Here is a 20485-nt window from a genome sequence, read left to right as displayed (position 1 = left end):
GAGAGAGAGGGAGACACAGAATCGGAAACAGGCTCCAGGCTCCGAGCCATCAGCCCAGAGCCCGACGCGGGGCTCGAACTCACGGAGCGCGAGATCGTGACCTGGCTGAAGTCGGACGCTTAACCGACTGCGCCACCCAGGCGCCCCTGGAAATGATCATTTTAATACTTTGCCTGATGTGGATTCAGAGCCAGGCCAAAGGCAGTTTGGCTGAAAAACCCGACATGTCAGCTATTGTTCTACTGTATTAGCTTCTTTGGGTCCTAGGAACTCATGAAATGTAACAAAGCGCTGTACTGTCTAAACTCTTGAGTATATGGCTAGCGATCACATAACTCCTTTTGTCTTAGTCTATGCCTGTCAAAGAGGAATTCTCTGATGTCTTTGTTTTTTTTTGTTTTTTTTAAATATATTACATTTATTGTCAAATTGGTTTCCATACAACACCCAGTGCCCATCCCAAAAGATGCCCTCTTCAATACCCATCACCCACGCTCCCCTCCCTCCCACCCCCCATTAAGCTAGTGATTCAAAAACTTCCCATTAAGAAAAGCTCAGGCCCGGGGCGCCTGGGTGGCGCAGTCGGTTAAGCGTCCGACTTCAGCCAGGTCACGATCTCGCGGTCCGTGAGTTCGAGCCCCGCGTCGGGCTCTGGGCTGATGGCTCAGAGCCTGGAGCCTGTTTCCGATTCTGTGTCTCCCTCTCTCTCTGCCCCTCCCCCGTTCATGCTCTGTCTCTCTCTGTCCCAATAATAAATAAAAACGTTGAAAAAAAAAAAAAAAGAAAAGCTCAGGCCCAGGTGACTTCACCACTAAATTCTATCAAACATGAAGAAGTAATATCAGTCTTCCAAAAAAAATAGAAGAGGAAGGAACACTTCCCAAATCAGTTGGTATATAGGTCACTAGTTATATCCTCATACCCAAAACAAAGACCTCACAAGGAAAGAAAACAACAGGTCAGCATCTCTTACGAATATATATGTAAAAATCCTCAAAGAAATATTAGCAAATTGAATCTAGCAATATATACAAGGATTATAACCCAGGATCAGGTGAGATCTCAAGATCGCAAGGTTAGTTTAACTTCCAAAAATCAATTAACGTAATATCTCAATAGAATAAACAACAAAATGATATCATCTCAATGGATACAGAAAAAACACTTGATAAAACCCAACACCTTTTCATGATAAAGGAAAAAAAAAATTCAACAAACTAGAAGGCAACTTGCTCAATCTGATGAAGGGTATCTGTAAAAACCCCACGGTTGACATCATACTTACTGGCGGATATTGAATGAATTTTCCCTAAGATCTAGAACAAGCCAAGGATGTCCAAACTTGCCATTTCGACTTAATATTGTGCTGGAAATTTTAGCCAGGTCAGTTAGGCAAGATGAAGAAATAAAAAGCCATCCAGATTGGAAAGGAAGAAGTAAAACTACCTCTATTCGTAGATCACATAAACTTGTATCTAAAAACAAAAACAAAAACAAACCCAAGGAATTCACAAACATTATTGGAACTAATAAACAAGTTCAGCAGGGTTTCAGGATAGAAGATCAATATACAAAAATATACATGTTATACACCTGAAACTAATATAACCCTGTAGGTTAACTATTATTCAATTAAAAAAATGCAAGACTTTATACCCCAAACTACAAAATATTAATCAAAGAAATTAAAGAAGACCTTAACAAATGGCAAGACATTCTATGTTGATGGGTCAAAAGACTTAATATTGTTAACACTTTCTAGATTGATCTACATGAACTATTATCCAGCCATAGAAAAGGAGTGATACAAGCTACAGCAAAAACCTTGAAAATATTATGCTAAGTAAAACAAACCAGCAACAAAAGACCCTACAGTATATGATTTCATTTCTAGGAGATACCCAAAACAGGCACATTTTTAGAGCCAGAAAGTAAATTGGTGGTGGGCTTGGGAGGACATAAGATGGAACAGAAGTGCTCACTAAGAGATCTAGAATTTTTGGCGGGGATGCAGAGAGACACAAATTTGCTAAAATTAGAGTGTGGTGATGGTCACGTGGCCTTGTGAAAATATAAGCAAACTTTGAATTGTGTACTTGAAGTGGGTGAATATGGCATGTGAATTATATCTCAGTAAAGCTGTTAAAAATGTGGTAGAAAGGGGGCGCCTGGGTGGCGCAGTCGGTTAAGCGTCCGACTTCAGCCAGGTCAGGATCTCGCGGTCCGTGAGTTCGAGCCCCGCGTCAGGCTCTGGGCTGATGGCTCAGAGCCTGGAGCCTGTTTCCGATTCTGTGTCTCCCTCTCTCTCTGCCCCTCCCCCGTTCATGCTCTGTCTCTCTCTGTCCCAAAAATAAATAAACGTTGAAAAAAAAAATTTAAAAATGTGGTAGAAAGTAGAGAGTCCTAGTGCGCATCAGTGGGAGCCAAATTCTTATTTTTTATATCAGGGAGTAAATAGATATCTAGAATTGATCAATTTAAAACTAGTGATAGATTAGTAGGATACTGGCACAAAAACAGACACTCAGATCGATGGAACAGAATAGAGAACCCAGACATGGACCCACAAACGTATGGCCAACTAATCTTTGACAAAGCAGGAAAGAATATCCAATGGAATAAAGACTGTCTCTTCAGCAAATGGCCCTGGGAAAACTGGACAGCGACATGCAGAAGAATGAACCTGGACCACTTTCCTACACCAAACACAAAAATAAACCCAAAATGGATGAAGGACCTGAATGTGAGACAGGAAACGATCAAAACCCTAGAGGAGAAAGCAGGAAAAAACCTCTTTGACCTCAGCTGCAGCAACTTCTTCCTCAATACGTCTCCAGAGGCAAGGGAAACAAAAACAAAAATAAACTATTGGGACCTCATCAAAATAAAAAGCTTCTGCACAGCGAAGGAAACAATCAGCAAAACTAAAGGGCAACTGACAGAATGGGAGAAGATATTTGCAAATGACATATCGGATAAAGGGTTAGTTAGTGTCCCAAATCTATAAAGAACTTATCAAACTCAACACCCCAAAACCAAATAATCCAGTGAAGAAATGGGCGGAAGATTAGTAGGAAATAGAGAAGCAGTTCCCAGAACTAAATTTAGAAATAGGCAAAAATAAGATAAGATAAAGTAAAATAAAATAAATTAAATTAAAATAAGATAAAATAATAAAGCAAAGCAAAACAAAACAAAACCAAATGTGTCTGAAAAGGGAGACGGGGTATGGGAAGGACTGGAGCTGGGAAATGTTGGTTTTCATTTTAAAGTCTATATTATCTATACAGTAAAACCTTTGCGAGCATAATTTGTTCTGGAAACATACTTGTAATCCAAAGCACTCGTATATCAAAGCGAATTTCAAAACCCATTGGCTCAGTTGTGATCATGGGACGTTCGACGTCATGTGCTACTTGCATTACAAGACATGGCTCTTTTATCAAGTTAAAAATTATTAGAACTGTTTGCTTGTCTTGTGGAACCCTCGCAGAGCAAGTTACTTGCAGCCCAAGGTTTTACTGTATTTTAAAAATGTGCAAGTGTCACTTGAAATTATCAGGAGACTACAGAAACACACATACACATAAAATTAGTGAATAAGACAATTCTTTCCCTGCTGTAGACCCTATCCATTCTTTAGGACCCAAGTTAGCTTATTCTCAACCACCCCCCAACACTAGGCATGCTGTAGAGTTCTCTCACTGTATAAATGAGTGGACTGCTCTTGGAGCTGTATTACCTGGGCTAGGTTCCAACCTGTCGGGTCTTTATTTAACTTTGCAAAATGGTGTCGTTTGGCCAGTGTGATGGTTTTGATTAGTCGTTCATTTGCTCATTCTTTCATCGAACGTACATATTTCTTTAGTACCCCTCACCGTCCTAGGAAGTGGGGACACTCTGGCGAAAAGGACACCTGTTCCCAAGGAGCTCTCACCCTCTCACGAAGACACAGCAGTCACTAGACAAGTACAAGGTGATGTACATAAAGAAGGGCACTCTAGGAGCACATGGGGGGGCGGGGAACCAAGGACCTTGAAAGCCAAGTAGGTCTTCTTGGAGATGGTGACATTGAAATTGGTGTCTGATAAACTGAGGGTTGATGGGGGGTGGGAGGGAGGGGAGGGTGGGTGATGAGTATTGAGGAGGGCACCTTTTGGGATGAGCACTGGGTGTTGTATGGAAACCAATTTGACAATAAACTTCATATATTGAAAAAAAGAAGGGAAAAATACCCAACTCAATCATAATAAAAGAGATACGAATTAAAATAAAAAAAAAAAAAGAAATTGGTGTCTGAAGGATGAATAAAGGCTAGCCTGGTGAAGGCGATCCAGGAAGGGAAATGGCAGGCTTGGGAGAATGAAATGGCTGCCATGTAGAATGCAAAAGAGGCGAGTAGGAAAATGTGGACAGAATGATGGACCCCCAAGGATGTCCACGTCCTAATCCTCAGCAGAGGGGACTCTACAATGTGAGTAAATTAAGGCCCTCAAGATGGGGAGGTTATCCTGGATTATCCAAGTGGGCCCAATATAATCATAGGAGTTCTTATAAGGAAAAGAGGGAGGCGGTAAGACCCATTTATGATTTCTGATCTCCAGAACTGTAAAATAATAAATTAGTGTTGTTTCAAGCCTCCAGGTTTGTAGTAATTCATTACAGCAGCGACAGGAAACTAACGCTGGGAAGCAAGCTGGAGAAATAGGGAGGGACGGGAGGAGGAAGTTCCCTGTGAGACACATTAAGGAGTTTGGACTTTCTTCTCAGGGCAATCAGAGGCCATGAAGAGCAGGGTGAGACTTGTGTTTCAGAAAGATTGCTCCAGCCCAAGTAAGGTGGGGTGGGGTGGGGTGGGGGTGCGGTGAGAGATGGGTGGGTGGCGGGGCAAGGTCTCTCCAGGACGCTGCCAGTGTCCTCAGGACTCTACCGTGTCCCACCCTGGATGGTCCCTTCTCTGGTGATAATCCCCTGGTGTTCGTTTCCAAGGACCCTGATTTCTGTATGTTAGCAAATACTGAGTACTGCCTCGTGAACTTGGGGTCTAGAGAAGAGAGACTGCCGGATGCAAAGAGTGGAAGTTCACGGGGCAGGTGCGGCCTTGGCTCCAAGATGAGTTTGTCTTTTTCTTCTTCTTTTTTTCAATCTTTGTTTATTTTTGAGAGGTAGAGAGAGACAGAGCGTGAGTGGGGGAGGGGCAGAGAGAGAGGGAGACACAGGATCTGAAGCAGGCTCTAGGTTCTGAGCTGTCAGCACAGAGCCTGATGCGGGGATCAAACTCATGAACCACAAGATCATGACCTGAGCTGAAGTTGGACACTTAAGTGACTGAGCCACCCAGGCACCCCTAAGATGAGTTTTTCTCACCTTGATTTTCCACATCCTTCAGGGGATCCACGCCTGGAGACAGGATAAAAAACATGGGTGTGGCTGGTCCTGATTCCTCAAACGAGGCCGCAAAGTCTGGCGTTCTTCCCGCCACGTACTTGCTTCCCAACTTCTCTTCAACAAAATCTCTGCCAGAAAAGAAGTGCATGTGTATGTCAGTCACAAAATAGCAAACACTTGAGAAATGGAGGCGTATAGACATGGAAGGATGCACTCAAGGTCATGGGTGTGGTAGTCACAGAGGTGAGACCAACTTCCAAGTGCCTCATTGTTAAGTCAACATGCACAACCATGGCTGGCCCGCTGTCCTAGATCAGGGCTCTTTCTGAATCCTCATACATCCAGGCCACTGTCACCTTCTCTGTGAAGCTTGGATGTCCCGTCACATCACCACCGTCCATTGGAACGCCACCAAGCTCAATGCTTTCAGAAAGCTTGCAGGCAGCTGGACCCTCCACACTCCATATCCCCGTGGTCTTCTGTCTCGGTCCTCTATCTCAGCTCAAGATGCAAGGCCCTCTGCTTTCCTGTGCTGTCATACTCTATCAATGTCTATTTCCTTTCATCCTACTCCACTTGTCCATGTTCCTTTCCACACTGCCCTGTCTTCCGCCGAACAAACCTTTCACCTGCAACCACTTGGTTGACCATCTGGCCCAACTCTTGGCCTTAACTCTTCCCCAAGGACACTGCTTCCTTGTAGTCTCCACAGTGGGGTTCATTCTCCTACCTCTGACCTATATCTCAGGACGGTAAGGTGGGATCATGGTTCTCTTCACTGATGGTTACTCTTTGCAAACCATGACTTCTCCATTCTTGTGGCTCCGTGGACTCTCCATTCCCCATGCTGCATCGCCATGTCCCCTGCACATTGACGTCATTTACTGTTCCACTTGTCGGTCTACCCCTTCCCTGAACACTTGGCTCACGGACCTTCTCTCCACCAGCCTGAGTGACATCAACATCCACATGCATAATCGTCCAGTTCCTCTGTCTTCATTTTTTCCTCAATTCAGCCACCTGGTTTTGTGGCCACATTTTATCCTGCCATTACCGAAGGACTGTGTCTACATCTGAAACCTTCAATGGAAACATTCCACTCTCTGCTGAAAACCTTCCGTCAGCAATTTAGCAACTGACCCTTATTCCACCTGTTCCTTCCCTGTGTTGGTGCCACCACAAATGGAGGATTTTCAGCACTGTGGCTTCTCTGTTTTGTTTCTTAACCGTCCCCTTACGCTCTTCTCCTCTTTCCTATCCAGTGTAGACTCCACGGCCTATAACCTTGAAAAAAACTAAAAAACGTCTTGGGGTATAATTGATAGCATAACATTTGTCTATTTTAAGTGTAGTATTCAATAATTGTTAGTAAGTTTACTGAATTGTACAGCCTTCACCATAATCCAGAATTAGAACACTTTCATCATGCCAATACGATTAGTGCCCACCTCAAGAATTCCCGTTCCCACCACCCAGCCCCAGGCTGTGCTCCAGACTAACTTAACTCTGAATCTACACCTGGGTGGTTGGACGTTGCCACAGGGAACCATTGATGAAGACAGGTGCCATTGTAAATACATGATCTTAACTAGGTGGGCTCTCAATGCTGCTCAGAATTCTTTGGGTTTCCCTGGTGGGTTTTCTCTCCCACTTGTCACAGATTCTATTTCAAACTCTGCACCCTTCTCAAATCTCTAACTCTGCCACCTCCTCTCGTGCACAGACTCAACTGATGAACACAGACGTCATTAGACACGGTTCTCAATTTTCCACCATCATCCTACCACCTCAGCTAAAGGCACAAACATCGCTGTCTCCCTTCTTTGCGGCCGGAGAGACGTTCTTCCTGCTATGGGTGATCCTTCCAGCTCTTCTCTGGGTACCATCATCTCCCAGCACAACAGATGTGACCAGCAGACTTCTCAATGCTGATATGGATGGGCTCACCTCTTTCCAAGTTGTCCACTTAGCTATTAAGAAAATACATGGCTGACACAGGGCAACAGGCCTTACTGGATTTTGGATGTTGGTACCAAGACCCCTGTGACTAGAAACACATGACCTTTGTGCTCAGCTCTGCCAATCTGGCCACGTCGAGACTGCCCCACGCCCAGCCTGGGGCTCCCCACTGTCCCCTGTCCCGTACCGTATGGCATAGGTCATCCGGTCAGGCCGCATGACTCTCATCATACAGAGGCGCTGCAGGGCTGTCTTGTCCTTCCACTCCTGTGGAAACTTCTCCTTCTCAGGACATTCCGATTCCACAAACTTCTTCCAACTCTTGGCGGATCCCTCAATGTCTCGATCCAGATTAGAGAATTCTTCCATTGATGAAAGTGCCTGTGACATTTTGGAGAATCTTGCTGTGAAATACAGTTTTTCCAGAAAGCTATAGTTTTCATTGCGTTGGGGGCAGAGGGAAGGTGTCAAGGAACGGGATACGAGTATAGACGTAATTCTGTCTTGTTCATACTCGCATCTGGAATCTTGGATCTTCCCCCCAGGTAAGCTCAAGGAAAAGGAGGTGTTTTGATCAAGTCGCCTCAGCAAACTGTACTAATAGTGTGCAAGGGTTAGCAAATAAAGTGTTTGGATTATTATCAGTAGCACATTGAACTGCACCTTCCTGCAGGGTATTGATTGGGAAGAGGGACAAGAAAAGATACCATGACTTTTCTGTTCACGGAGCCCAGACATTTCAAGTCTCCGACTCCTTCCTTTTATCTCAATACTCATTCTGCTGGCAACTCAAGTTCTCTCCCAAGGTGCCTCTAGATAGTGACTTTGTGTGAATGCCAACACTGAAATTTCCATGAGTTGCCTGTTTCCAATAAGGACTAAGTCCAAATACGCAACTTAGTAATCAAACGTTTTCATCTAGCGTTTCCTTCCGATCCATCCGGGGAACCGGGTGTCCTTCTTCCCTCCTACTCTGTCCAAGAGTATCAGTGCCCAACCCTGGAACTGTGCTGGACTCATTCCCAACTCAACTCTTTGTCTACGCTACTTTCATCATGCGAGAGATCCTTGATCTCTCCTCCCCCAAATTCCACTCCTTCCTTTTCTTGCGCTGGTCACGATGAGCATGTGGTAAGGTCCTACAGGTTGTTACAGTCCTGGTCATAATCAGCAACCTCTCTCAGGTACCTTCTCTCTCACAGAGAAACACAGAGCCTTCCCATCCTTCTTGCGTGGGCTACTTGGAACTATTCAGTGTTGAAATCTTTAACAAAGGGTCTGATTCAAGGTTCAGGTGTTTGGTAGCTGACAGCTTTAAAGCCTTATCCACTCCCCTGCCACCACCCCACACCTTCTTCTTCTCCTCCATATCCAGGCAAGCTGATAAGTAAGTCTTGGTACTCCCTCCTTGGGTGCTGGAGGGAAGCCGAACCCTGTAAACCCCTGCTCACATACAGAAATACTCACCCCTGCCCCAACCTTAAACTACTAAAAATAAATAAATAAATAAATAAATAAATAAATAAATAAATAAATAAATAAAACAAAAAAACACAAAAACCAAAGTGGTCTCCTTCCTTGGCTCTCTCAAGCCATTTTCAAATTTGGTTTTTAACGTTTATTCATTTTTGAGAGAGAGACAGAGAGAGAGCAAGTGCGTGAGCGGGACAGGAGCAGAGTGAGAGGGAGACACAGAATCCGAAGCAGGCTCCGGGCTCTGAGCTGTCAGCACAGAGCCCGATGTGGGGCTCGAACCCACAGACCGTAAGATCATGACCTGAGCCGAAGTTGGATGCTTAACTGACCGAGCCACCCAGATGCCATGTGAGTAATACATTTTTTAATACTCTCTTGGTATGTGCGTGGCATCATCAGTCTTGATGTCAAAACCAAATTTTGGGTGGTGGTTCATCCCATCCCATTCCTTGAGAATGCCCACATAAACATTAGTCACTTGGACACTTTTCTGCAATTCTTTCCATTATTACTTGACTCTGCTTATACATTTGATCTCTTCCATGAGATTAAAAGGTAGAGTATGTCCAAAGCATCTACCACAAGGCCATGAATTTTTAGTATCCCAATACCTTCTTGCTATTTGAATTCATCTGTTCGTCCATCCATCCATCCATCCATCCATCCATCCATCCATTCAACATTTATTGAATGCTTCATGCCAGGCACTTGGGGGTACAAAGGTAAAAAAAAAAAAAAAAAAGGACACACGCCTTCAAGGAACTTGCAGTCCTAAGTTAAGGAGAAAGGACAGATGAGGGAGGCCTTCGGATGTAAGTAGAATTCTGTTGGGCAGAGATGGAGGGAGAGAAAAGGGAAGGGCATTTAATGGGGTGGGGTCAACAAGAGTCAAAGTCTGGAAAGGGGAGGGGGGGCCTGTCAGAAAGCAGTGTGCCAGCAGGAGAGGGGTCTTACAGGTGACCCGGGGCAGGTGAAGCTAGAGAAGGACATAGACCCTTAGTCTGGGCTCGCCGAGTCTCATTTCCCATGTGGACGAACACAGGTCCTGTCTTCACGTGCCCTTTCACACGGGCTCTGTGTCCCCCCCCCCCCCCCCCCACTTGACCTTGGCCACTAAGCAGGGGGTGCGTGTCACTCTATTGAGAGGTGGGGGCCAGGGGGAGTGGTGTGTAGCACGGGGAAGGGGGCACCTGGTCCCAGCACCACCGCCCCACAAGCCTCTTGTGACTCAGAGACTGTGGGCTTTGATTTTCCCACTTGGATAACGAGGCCAAGCAATCCCGGTCCCGTTGCTCACATTCTAATGTAGAAACGAGTGCTTTGAAGATGGTAACGCCCTCCCAGCTGCTTCCTTGGGGTTCCTGCAGTTACTGAATCCCCCCACCTGGCTTACTTGCCTGTCACTCCCGCAAGACTGTGAGTTCCCTGCGGGCAAGGACTTTCTTAGGCGTCTCCGAAAGCCTTGGAACTAGCAGGCTGCCTGGCGCTTAGCAAGTGCTCAATTAATAAAGTTTGACATCTGGGCCGCCAGCAGGAGGGCTCTTGACAGGCTGCGAAAAGCTGCTGCTACTGTAATTACTTCTCTCTGGGCTGAGGAACCGACTCCCATCTTCTTACAGCTTCACCCCTGCTCCCAGCTGGCATCACCATTAACCCTTCTGCGGGCCCGTTACCCCCTCGGGCGATACCACAAAACTGAGCACATTATGCCCCGATCAGCGTTCCCAGCTGCCGTGACTGGGTCTGAAACACGCTTTCTTGAGGCTCTGGGTTGAGCACAATTGCAACATTTAATCTTCCAAATGAGGCAAAGGGATTTCTAGCCTTCTAATAAGCTAAATGGAAATGACTAATTAACCTAATTACATTGGGCTGTGCAGCAAAATACAACTGTGCAAATTGGCGTCCAGAGTGGAAGGGAGAGGTCCTTTCAGACTCTGACAAAGGCGTGCATCATCGAAGAGATTTTATAATGGAGAAAGGGACGTGCCATTACCTTCCGGCTCAGCATTTGGTGAGACTTAAAACATCCTCACAAAGGATAATCATAAAAGGAGTCTTTTATCTCAAAGAGTTCGCTCATTACCTGATTATTAGTGCTTCTGGGGAAACAAGGCAAGCAACCTTCCTCATCAGATAGAATTAAAAACTTCTGTTTGGTAAGTCATATCCTATGCAGTTGTATTTATGTCTTCAGGCTAACATTCAACCCAACGCTTAAAAGGAGCGTTGATCAAAGGCTTTGGTGATGTATACTACGCATCATATTTTGTTCCACCTGCTGACATCCTGCCCCGTGCTTGAGTGGGACGGGGGTGGCCTTTTGCTGCCCTACCTAACGCAACTCAGAGAATGAGAGAGAAAGCTAAGCGCTCATTTGTAAAAGGCTTTGACCAGCCAGACGAGCTTAACCCACACAACCAAACGGAGAAGCGAAGCAGAGCAAGCAATCCGTCTTGTGGAAAGAGAAACGGAACTGGGTGGCACAGGAGCTTTTGAGTTGAGTAACGTCAAGTGAAAGTGGTAGGGTGTGCTTTTGAATCATTTATTCTTTATGACTTTTGCTGCGAGGGCTTTGTGGCGTAGCACAGGGAAAGGCAAGCTGGACTGGAATTCCAGACTCACAATTCCTCAAGGTTTCACTTTCAGTGGACAAGTTCCATCAGGCACGATGCCCATCAACCACAGCAATATATACACCCCACAGCCGGGTAATTAATAATCATAACTATTATGGGGTGAGCTGTGTTCCCCAGAAAGATGGGCCAAAGGGCTAACTTCCCAGACTTGTGTGTGACCTTATAGTTGGAGGTAGCGTCTTTGCAGGTGTGATCAAAATGAGATGAGGTCACCAGGGTGGGCCCTAACCCCGTACGACTGGTGTTCTTAGGACAGAAGATGTCAAGACACACAGAGGGAAGATGACATGTGAAGGCTGTGGGATGGACTGAGGCCACCACAAGCCAAGGAATACCCGGAGCCACTGGAAGCTGGAAAAGGCAAAGAAGGATCCTCTCCTAGAGACTCTGGAGGGACCATGACATTGACATTTTAATTCCAGACTTCCAGATTCCAGAACTGCGAGAGGACCCAGGCTGTAGTACTTTGTGATAGCAGCTCTAGGAAACTAATGCCATGGCCATAACCATAACTATAATCACAAGTACCTTCCGTTTCCTGACCATTTACTATCTGTTCAACGGAGCCCTAGGAGGTGGGTATTATAATAGCCATTTTGCAGATAAGGAAAGAAAGGTTCAGAGGAATGAGATCATGTGCCAGAGGCCACACACACTCCAACTAGAACTTGAACCCAGGAATGCCTGCCTCCAGAGCCTGTGTTAACCAGTCCATCGTTACTCCGGTTCTGCAAATGGGCTCATTCAGAACTGATTTCCAGAATTTATTCCCTCCATAAGGGCAGCAGACTATGCGTCGGTATTCTCAGCCCTGGGGCCACACTGTCCATCAAGGTAGTCAATGAGCCAATGAAATGTGGCTCATGTGACTGAGGAATTGCATTTTTAATCGCACTTAATTTTAATTATTGTTATTTTTTTTTAAGTTTATTCACTTAAGTAAACTTTACACCCAATGTAGGGCTCGAACTCATGACCCTGAGATCAAAAGTCTCATGCTTTTCCTGCTGGGCTATTCCAGCTGCCCCAATTTTAATTATTTTTAAATTTAAGTTTAGAAGCTGGAACTTGGCTTTAGTAATTTGGAAAACTTTTAAGTACGTTCTGAACAACTTAGGTCAATATTGTAAATCTAAGTTTTATGAACTCTAAATACGTATCCAGTGCTTGTGACGAAAAGTTAACATCTGAATTGAAATGAGCTGTACGTGGGGCTCCTGAGTGGCTCAGTCGGTTAAGTGTCCGACTTTGGCTCAGGTCATGATCTTGTGGTCTGTGAGTTCGAGCCCTGCATCATGCTCTGTGCTGACAGCTCAGAGCCTGGAGCCCACTTCAAATTCTGTGTCTCCCTCTCTGTCTGTCCCTCCCCTGCTCATGCTCTTTCTTTTTTTCTCTCTTTCTCTCAAAAATAAAGATTAAAAAAAAAAAAAAAAGAATGAGCTGTACGTGTAAAAACTACACACCAGAATTCAATGACTTGATAGAAAAACAAAAAATGTTTCATGAATAGTTTTTATAATAACTACCTATGCAAATGGTATTTTGGCTACCCTAGGTTTTTCTCCACAAATCTCTGCATTTGTTATGATTTTTCTTAGAAATCTTGGAACTTTGTTATTTTGGTTATTGTTGTGAATGGAGTTCTTCATTACTTCTTTTCCAGTATATTATTCCTCTTCTTATCTGCCCACAGGGTCCAGAATGACAAATGCAGTTAATAAATGAAAATCACTCACACCTTTGCTGTTTAGGTCAGGAATCAGCAGACTATAGCTTGCAGACCCAATCTGGCCCACCGCCTGCCTTTGTAAATAAAGTTTTATTGGCACTCAGCCATTTCTGCTTATTTACACATCGCGTGTGACTTTGGCAGAGCTGAGTAGTTGTGACCGAGTCTGGCCCTCAAACCATAAATATTTGCTGTGTGACCCTGTACAGAAAAAGTTTGATGAGTCCTGATTTAGATACAGCCCTAAAGATGATTCAAAGAATACCTGTGGACTCTGAAAAAGAAGTTAGAAAAATTTTTTGGGCAAAGGCAGCATGAGTGAAATTAGCCTCGAATTTCCTAAGATGGTTCCTTCGAAGAGGAGAGCGTGTGTATAAATATTAAGTTCTGGGCTTCTGTTATAAAATGAATCCACTTGGATGGCTCTCAAGGGAATTATGCTCTGTGAACAAGCCAGTCCGCCAAGGTTACATACTGTAGGATTCCATTTACATAACGTCCTTGGGAGGACAAAATTGTACAAGTGGAGAACAGATTAGTGGTTGCCATGCGTGAGGCACTAGGGGAGGGATCAGGTGGTTGTGGTCATAAAGAGCAGCACAGGGGTCCCTACAGTGATGGAATTTTCTGTACCTTGACCGGGGTGGTGGTACCTTGGTGGTACCTTGACCGGGGTTCTGTACCTTGACCGGGGTGAATCTTCACATGTGAAACACACACACACACACACACACACACACACACACACACACACACACACAAATGCATAAAAAATTAGTGAGATCAGACTCAGATTAGTGGATTGTATCAATGGAAATGTCCTGGGTGTATGTTCCAAGATAGGAATGCAAGATGTTACCACGGAGGGATGCGGGGTATGAAGGATATTTCTATTATTTCTTATAATTGCATGTGAATTCGTATCATCTCAACATTTTAAAAAACTTAATAAAAAATGTAAAGAGCAAGAGAACCACTCCCGTCACTCGAGAGTCCTTTGTTCTATGAACTGTGTATAACATGCAACAAACATGGATAATCACAAAGAGGATTAATTTCGTGTAGATGCCAGTGTCCCCAAAGCACCAGCACCTGCTGTGTGTAAGCATCCAGGTGTGCACCCGACGGCTGCCTACGTGGATGGTGGCCCGGACCCTGCAGGGGGGAACTGCTCAGTCAACGTCACTGCTCGGCATCATATCACACACCCATCGTGCCACATCAATGCAGGCACGGTCCCTACAGCAAGGAGCTTATACTTTGTGATCTTTTCGTGGAATAACGTTCATAGAATCCCAACCACACTCAGCTGCGTAACATGGAAAGAAAACATGCTTTGCGTTAAATGCGAATAAAGAACATCGATGTCCCGGGTGAACGTGAGAAGAAAATGCATTTCTCAGGTGCTCAATAAATGTGAGCTATTATGAACCGGTAGGAATCCCAGCCTGGGATGCATCCCCCACTGAGTTAGGACCCGCATGGATGCGCCTGAACAGAGCCCTGGCAGGTGTCTGGTTCCGGGGGGCCCTGTTGGAGCACCCCCACACGGCCTGAGGGCCCCACGGAGGAGCCCGCGGTCCAGCCCTCAGTGCCGGCAGGTGAAAGGCAGCTCGGCTGAGGCAGGGAAGCTCCCGGATCTTCCTGTCGCCCCACATCCTGAGGGCAGAGCCCTGAACCAGCGTGCACCTGTTCCACTGACAGCCTTCCCAGCAGGCCCGGGAAGGCTGAGCTCTGCTGTGGGGGGCCAGATGAAGGCACGCACCCGTGTTTAACCCCCAAGGAGCGCCGCGCCGACTTCATGGGGACAAGTGTCAGGGGAGAAACTCCAAGAGCTGAGAACTTGACTTTTTTCAAGGGGCCTTTTCTACTGACCTTTATGCCACCCCAGGCCTGATGGGAGAGGAAGCCCACGGGACTGGTGACGCCCGTCTGCCCCGGAGATCGAAGCAAGAAATCCAGCGTGGTCACACTCACTTCCCCGCTCGTGAGGAGGATCTGCAAGGCGGAAGAACGATACCACGATGCTTTAGGGGTGCTGGTCATAGGGTTATGGAGATCTGGGGGTTCGCACTCGGTGTAATCATCGCTGCTTTGAACCCTAGAGCGTGCTCATCAGTGTTGGTTGTTTTAAAGAGGGTGGAGTGTGGGGCACCTGGGGTGGGTGGTGGGTCAGTCGGTTAAGCGTCTGACTCTTTAACTCGGCTCAGGTCATGATCTCACGATTTGTGGGTTTGAGTCCCGCATGGGGCTCTGTGCGGGCAGCGTGAAGCCTGCTGGGGATTCTCTCGCTCCCTGTCTTTCCCTCCCCTGCTCGCTCTCTCAAAATAAACAAAAATAAACGTTCAAGAGGGTGGAGTGAAAGAAAGTGGGTTATCTGCGCAAATCACTTCTGCGTATGTGTATATTCACCCACCAACATCAGGGTGACATAAATGCACACAGTGAGCGACCAGGTACCTTGATTAGCAAGCGTTTTGTGTATCCGTCCTAAATGCCATGGAGCACATCTCTGCGATCTGAGAAGATGACACATATAAGCGACATGCCTGAGGAGGATGTCAAAGTCACATACGGACACATGCAAGAGAGAAATGCACGAATGAATCAATAATGCTAAAGGGGTTCCAGAATAGGGGAGTGACCAGCAAGCAGGGCAGTGGGATTAATTTGATGAAACCTTTTTATTCTTCTCTTTCTCCTCCTCCTTCGTTTTTTTTTTTTTTTTTGTTTTGAGAGAGAGAGAGAGCAAGAGAGCGAGTGTGAGCAGGGGAGAGGCAGAGAGAGAGGAAGAGAGAGAATCCCGAGCAGGCTCCATGCTGTCAGCACAGAGCCCGACGCAGGAATTGATCTTATGACCATGAGATCATGACCTGAGCCGAAATCAAGAGTTGGACGCTCAACTGACTGAGCCACCCAGGTGCCCCTTTCATTTTTTGAAGTAATCTCTACACCCAATGTGGGGCTCAAACTCATGACCCCAAGATCAAGAGTCACACGTTCCACTGACTGAGCCAGCCAGGTGCCCCACGTTCTTCTGATGACACCACATGCTTCTGGGCTGGAGAGGGAATACAGAGGGTGACAGGGACGAGCCACACTAACACTGCCCCGTGGATTCAGGCTTTGGAACATGCAAACAGAGTCAGCCCAGAAGTCATCATAGCATATCTGGTATTTAGAATTGGAAGAGGCCTTCGAGATAATCTAAGCGTGTTCCCAGTTAACTTACGGAAAAAATTCCCAAACCTAAATGATTAGAGGGATAAATGCGAGGAAATAAATTCTCGTGGCTTTTTGATGTTGAGAGTAAGTGGGAGACAAGGTTTTCTTATTAACACTGGAAGTCCCTGATGCCCCCCAAGCTCTTGAGAATCAGAGTTCTTAAGGACCTTTTCAAGGCCAAATCTGCTATGGCTATGGAAAGACATTTGCAATTTCTTTAAAAAAAATTTTTTTTAATGTTTGTTTATTTTTGAGACAGAGAGAGACAGAGCATGAGCAGGGAAGGGGCAGAGAGAGAGGGAGACACAGAATGTGAAGCAGGCTCCAGGCTCTGAGCTGTCAGCACAGAGGCCGATGCGGGGCTCGAACTCACAAACTGTGAGATCATGCCCTGAGCCAAAGTCGGACGCTTAACCAACCAAGCCACCCAGGCGCCCCGACATTTGCAATTTCTTATTCTGAGGGAAGGTTGGGGCATGAAACTCACATCCCTAGAGGTAAATAAATAATGAGGGATGCTCTACATTTCTTCTAGCATCTCAAAAAGTATCTAGTTTTTGGTATGGCCGTTGAGTTCCATTTTTAGTGCCAGCTTGGGTTGATGGCTAGTGGCCTGCTGGAGGACAGTGTTGAGGAGGATCCTAGGTCATCCAAGGTAAACGAGTACAACGGTTGATTAGGCATGTTTGCCATGAGTGTGACAATGGTGAGGCAGCATGCACGCGCCATATTGGACCTTCTTGTCCAATGCCTCTGCGTAGAGCCTAATAGTCTTCACGTTCTATGGGAAGCGAAGTGAAAAGAGCAAACTTTCTTTACACCTGCTGGTTGGGCACTGGAAAATGACGTGTTTTCTGGAAACTTCTTGATTCTACTTTTACCTGAAAGGTAAGCTGGGCAAGGTAGGTCAGCTTATCACACTCGAAGAGCCCACGTGTGGTGTACTGGTATACGGAGAAGGTGACGCTGTCTATCAGATTGGTCACACGCGCCTTGAGGCTCTCGTCCGGAGCGGCCTTCTCCACAGCCTTCTGGAAGACGATGCTGAAGGCCTGGGGGCAGGAGGTTGGACACTGGTAATTTACACAGATCTCTGTATACGTAACTAGTAGACTCACCTGTGAAGAATACTGTAATTTGCCAGCCTCAGAAATGTTTTCCCAGCATATCCTGCCAAGAAGGGACTGTGGTTGGGGCGCCTGGGTGGCTCAGTTGGTTAAGCGTCCGACTTCGGCTCAGGTCACGATCTCGTGGTCCGTGAGTTCGAGCCCCACATCGGGCTCCGTGCTGACGGCTCAGAGCCTGGAGCCTGTTTCGGATTCTGTGTCTCCCTCTCTCTCTGACCCTCCCCCGTTCATGCTCTGTCTCTCTCTGTCTCAAAAATAAATAAACGTTAAAAAAAATTTTTTTTTTTTTTAAAAAGAAGGGACCGTGGCAACAAGACAACATTCTATGAGCTCTTTTCTTAGTTTGCTCGTATGAATTGTTACGTTGCCATGATGTGGGCAAAGCTATGAGGCATACACAGAAGAGCCTACAGTTCTGACTGGTGAAAAGTGACTATCCAGGAACCAAAATAATTAAATTAGATCCAGTAAGTTCTGTTGGATAACCACCCCCACAAATGGGTAAGCACGGTCAACAATAACCAGCTGGGATTAGTGATACTATCCAGTAAATTCCATAATTCCTGATGGTAGAACCAAAATGGGTTGGACAAATCTGTTGTCTTAAAGAGACTCTTGTACATAATAGGTACTCAGAATATTTTAAAATTAATTACTTTTCCTTTTGGTAATGATCAGAATCTCATATGCTGTTTTTCTTCCTCCTAAGTCTGCAGTCATTTGGGGAATCCTTTTACAGACCCTTTATTTCTTCATAGACCCCTCCTGAATCAGAGAGCAGGGTGCGAGGCCTGCTTTGGCTACGTCTTCTGAACATTAAGGGTCTCTTATGAAATACAAATGATATGAATCAATTTTTCGTGGTTTACACGTATACAGCATTTATACAAATCAAGATTAGGAATGCTGCACTTTGTGATATGCATAGAATGAGTCATTAAAGAAAATAAAAATCAAGATATAATCAGGCCTTTCCAATTCGTGGCTATGCAGATTTCCAGTCTTTACTCTATTGCCCTTTGGTGGCTTCAAAAAAAAAGAAGAAGAAAAAAAAAGGAGTCTTGGGTCTTTCCAACACCAGGTATTTAAACCTCAGTGGAAACCATATAAAATTTGTATCTCGAGATTTCCTCAGTTGCAAAATGGGGGGAAAAATAGGACCTCCTTTTTTTCAAAGTCCCATGGTGTTTCCTGTTAAGGAAACCCTTGCAGGCTCCCTTCTTCATTCAGTTTTGATGATCCTAGCAAAATCTTCTGACTGCCTTCAACCCAATCCACAGTGATGTGTGCCCACACCTCGTAGGCTGGAGATTAGCTCAGTGGAGGTGGGTCCTGTCCCCCAGGTCCACACAGAGAAATCTGGAAAACTTATACTGGCGAGTGAGTCTGCAGAGACTGAGTGTATAGCTTTCCCCAGGGCGTTACCGTGCCTTCTTTTCCCTAAAACTATCTTTATTGAAAATGATAGTGATCAGTAAAGAATCTCCAGCTACTAAGTTTAGACAAGGTGGTTCACGAGTCAGGAAAAAGACTTAAAGAAAATGCAAAGACTTAGGTACGCTTAGCATTTTCTTTACATTCAGCTAAGTTGGGCTCCCTTTTCCGTTCCATCCTAAAGGGGACTCCCATCCTCCTGACTTCCAGGAGGAAGCCAGCGCTGGGCTGACCTCTGCTTGTACGACCCCCTCCTGGAGGTCATCTGTTGCACACACGGTCCCATGGCTGGCTCTAACCACCCTGTCACTCTTCTAGGGCCCCTGTCCATGGCCTTGCGCCTTAGATAGGTTTCACCTTGGGGGCGCCTGGGTGGCTCAGTCAGTTAAGTGTCCGACTTCGGCTCAGGTCATGATCTCATGGTTTGTGAGTTTGAGCCCCATGTCGGGGTTTTGCTGACAGCTCGGAGCCTGGAGACTGCTTTGGATTCTGCGTCTCCCTGTCTCTGCCCCTCCCCCGCTTGCACCCTGTCTCTCTCTCTCTCTCTCTCTCAAAAGTAAATAAAAACATTTAAAAATTTAAAAATATATGTTTCATCTTGTCCTTTCTACCAGATTGTGGGCACACCGAGGATGGAAGTCAGTCCTTAGCAACCCAGAATCCAGCCCAGCTCTTCACATATGATAGGCATTCAAAAGATCTGGTAATGACTGTGTCCCACTAGTGCCCTAAAGAGCTTGGGCAAAGCATGAGAGATGCTCCAGACCGAGGGTCTCAAACTCAGATGCCCCAGGGGCCAGGTGTGTAAGACCAAACGGGGACGAGGGGAAGGAACGTGGCCAGAGGGAGGCAGAAGCTGGTCCTGGAGGAGCCACCCATCCCCTTAGCTCCAGCCAACTTCTACTGTGTGGAAGGAATGGGGGCTCAGTACTGAAATCCAACACACTTTCACGGGAAGCCAGGCACCTGGATTAGTGGTTGTCCCGACTCTTGGATCTTCACCACCAAGGAGGGTGAAAAGCCCTCTGAAAATAGGTCAACAGGCCTTCGGTTTGAGATCAGAGCTCTGTGCTCTTTGCTTCTGTCTGATTCTTCCCTTCCCCCCCTCTCTGAACAAGGTCCCTCCTCCAGCTGTCCCCCTGCAAAGAAGACACAAAACAGAGGGACATAGGCCTTCCAGCCAGCGGTCTTATCTTTCTCAGGACCCCCTGGCCCTCGGCCAGTGAAGCCTCATTAATCCTCTCTTAGCCTTTGGCTGAGTTCTGGAGAAAAATGACAACGCACCCCCGTTCCATCTTAACCTTGGTACGAGCTCCCCAGCTTTTCCAAAACTGGCTCTTGAAGAGTGTCTGGGTGTGTAAAAGACAAGAGACACATTTGGACATATTCCTGCTCAGAGCCATTTGGGAAACAGGGATCTGTGGCTGGAACAGCGACCGTAAAACCCAACCTCAGACAAAAGCCGAGACCGTGGAGATCCCAGGGACTGGTTTTTCTTCCCATCGCAC

At 46.0% G+C, this 20485-nt stretch overlaps 1 protein-coding gene across 1 annotated transcript in view; it reads right to left on the bottom strand.

Annotated features, from left to right (window-relative positions):
- Window positions 1-5347: 5347 nt before the first annotated feature.
- Window positions 5348-20485, bottom strand: part of DNAH9 (dynein axonemal heavy chain 9) — a 280228-nt gene continuing 265090 nt past the window's right edge. Inside the window, exons 58-61 of the mRNA XM_030296313.1 lie at window positions 17298-17468; window positions 15067-15189; window positions 7535-7728; window positions 5348-5516 (exon numbers count right to left, since the gene is read on the bottom strand). Of these exons, the coding sequence (XP_030152173.1) occupies window positions 5348-5516; window positions 7535-7728; window positions 15067-15189; window positions 17298-17468 (657 nt within the window). The remainder of the gene's footprint in view (window positions 5517-7534; window positions 7729-15066; window positions 15190-17297; window positions 17469-20485) is intronic.

The sequence above is a fragment of the Lynx canadensis genome, chromosome E1, assembly GCF_007474595.2.
Source record: "Lynx canadensis isolate LIC74 chromosome E1, mLynCan4.pri.v2, whole genome shotgun sequence".
Taxonomy (NCBI): domain Eukaryota; kingdom Metazoa; phylum Chordata; class Mammalia; order Carnivora; family Felidae; genus Lynx; species Lynx canadensis.
The sequence above is the reverse complement of the archived record's forward strand: the minus strand, read 5'-3'. Positions and strand labels throughout refer to the sequence as shown.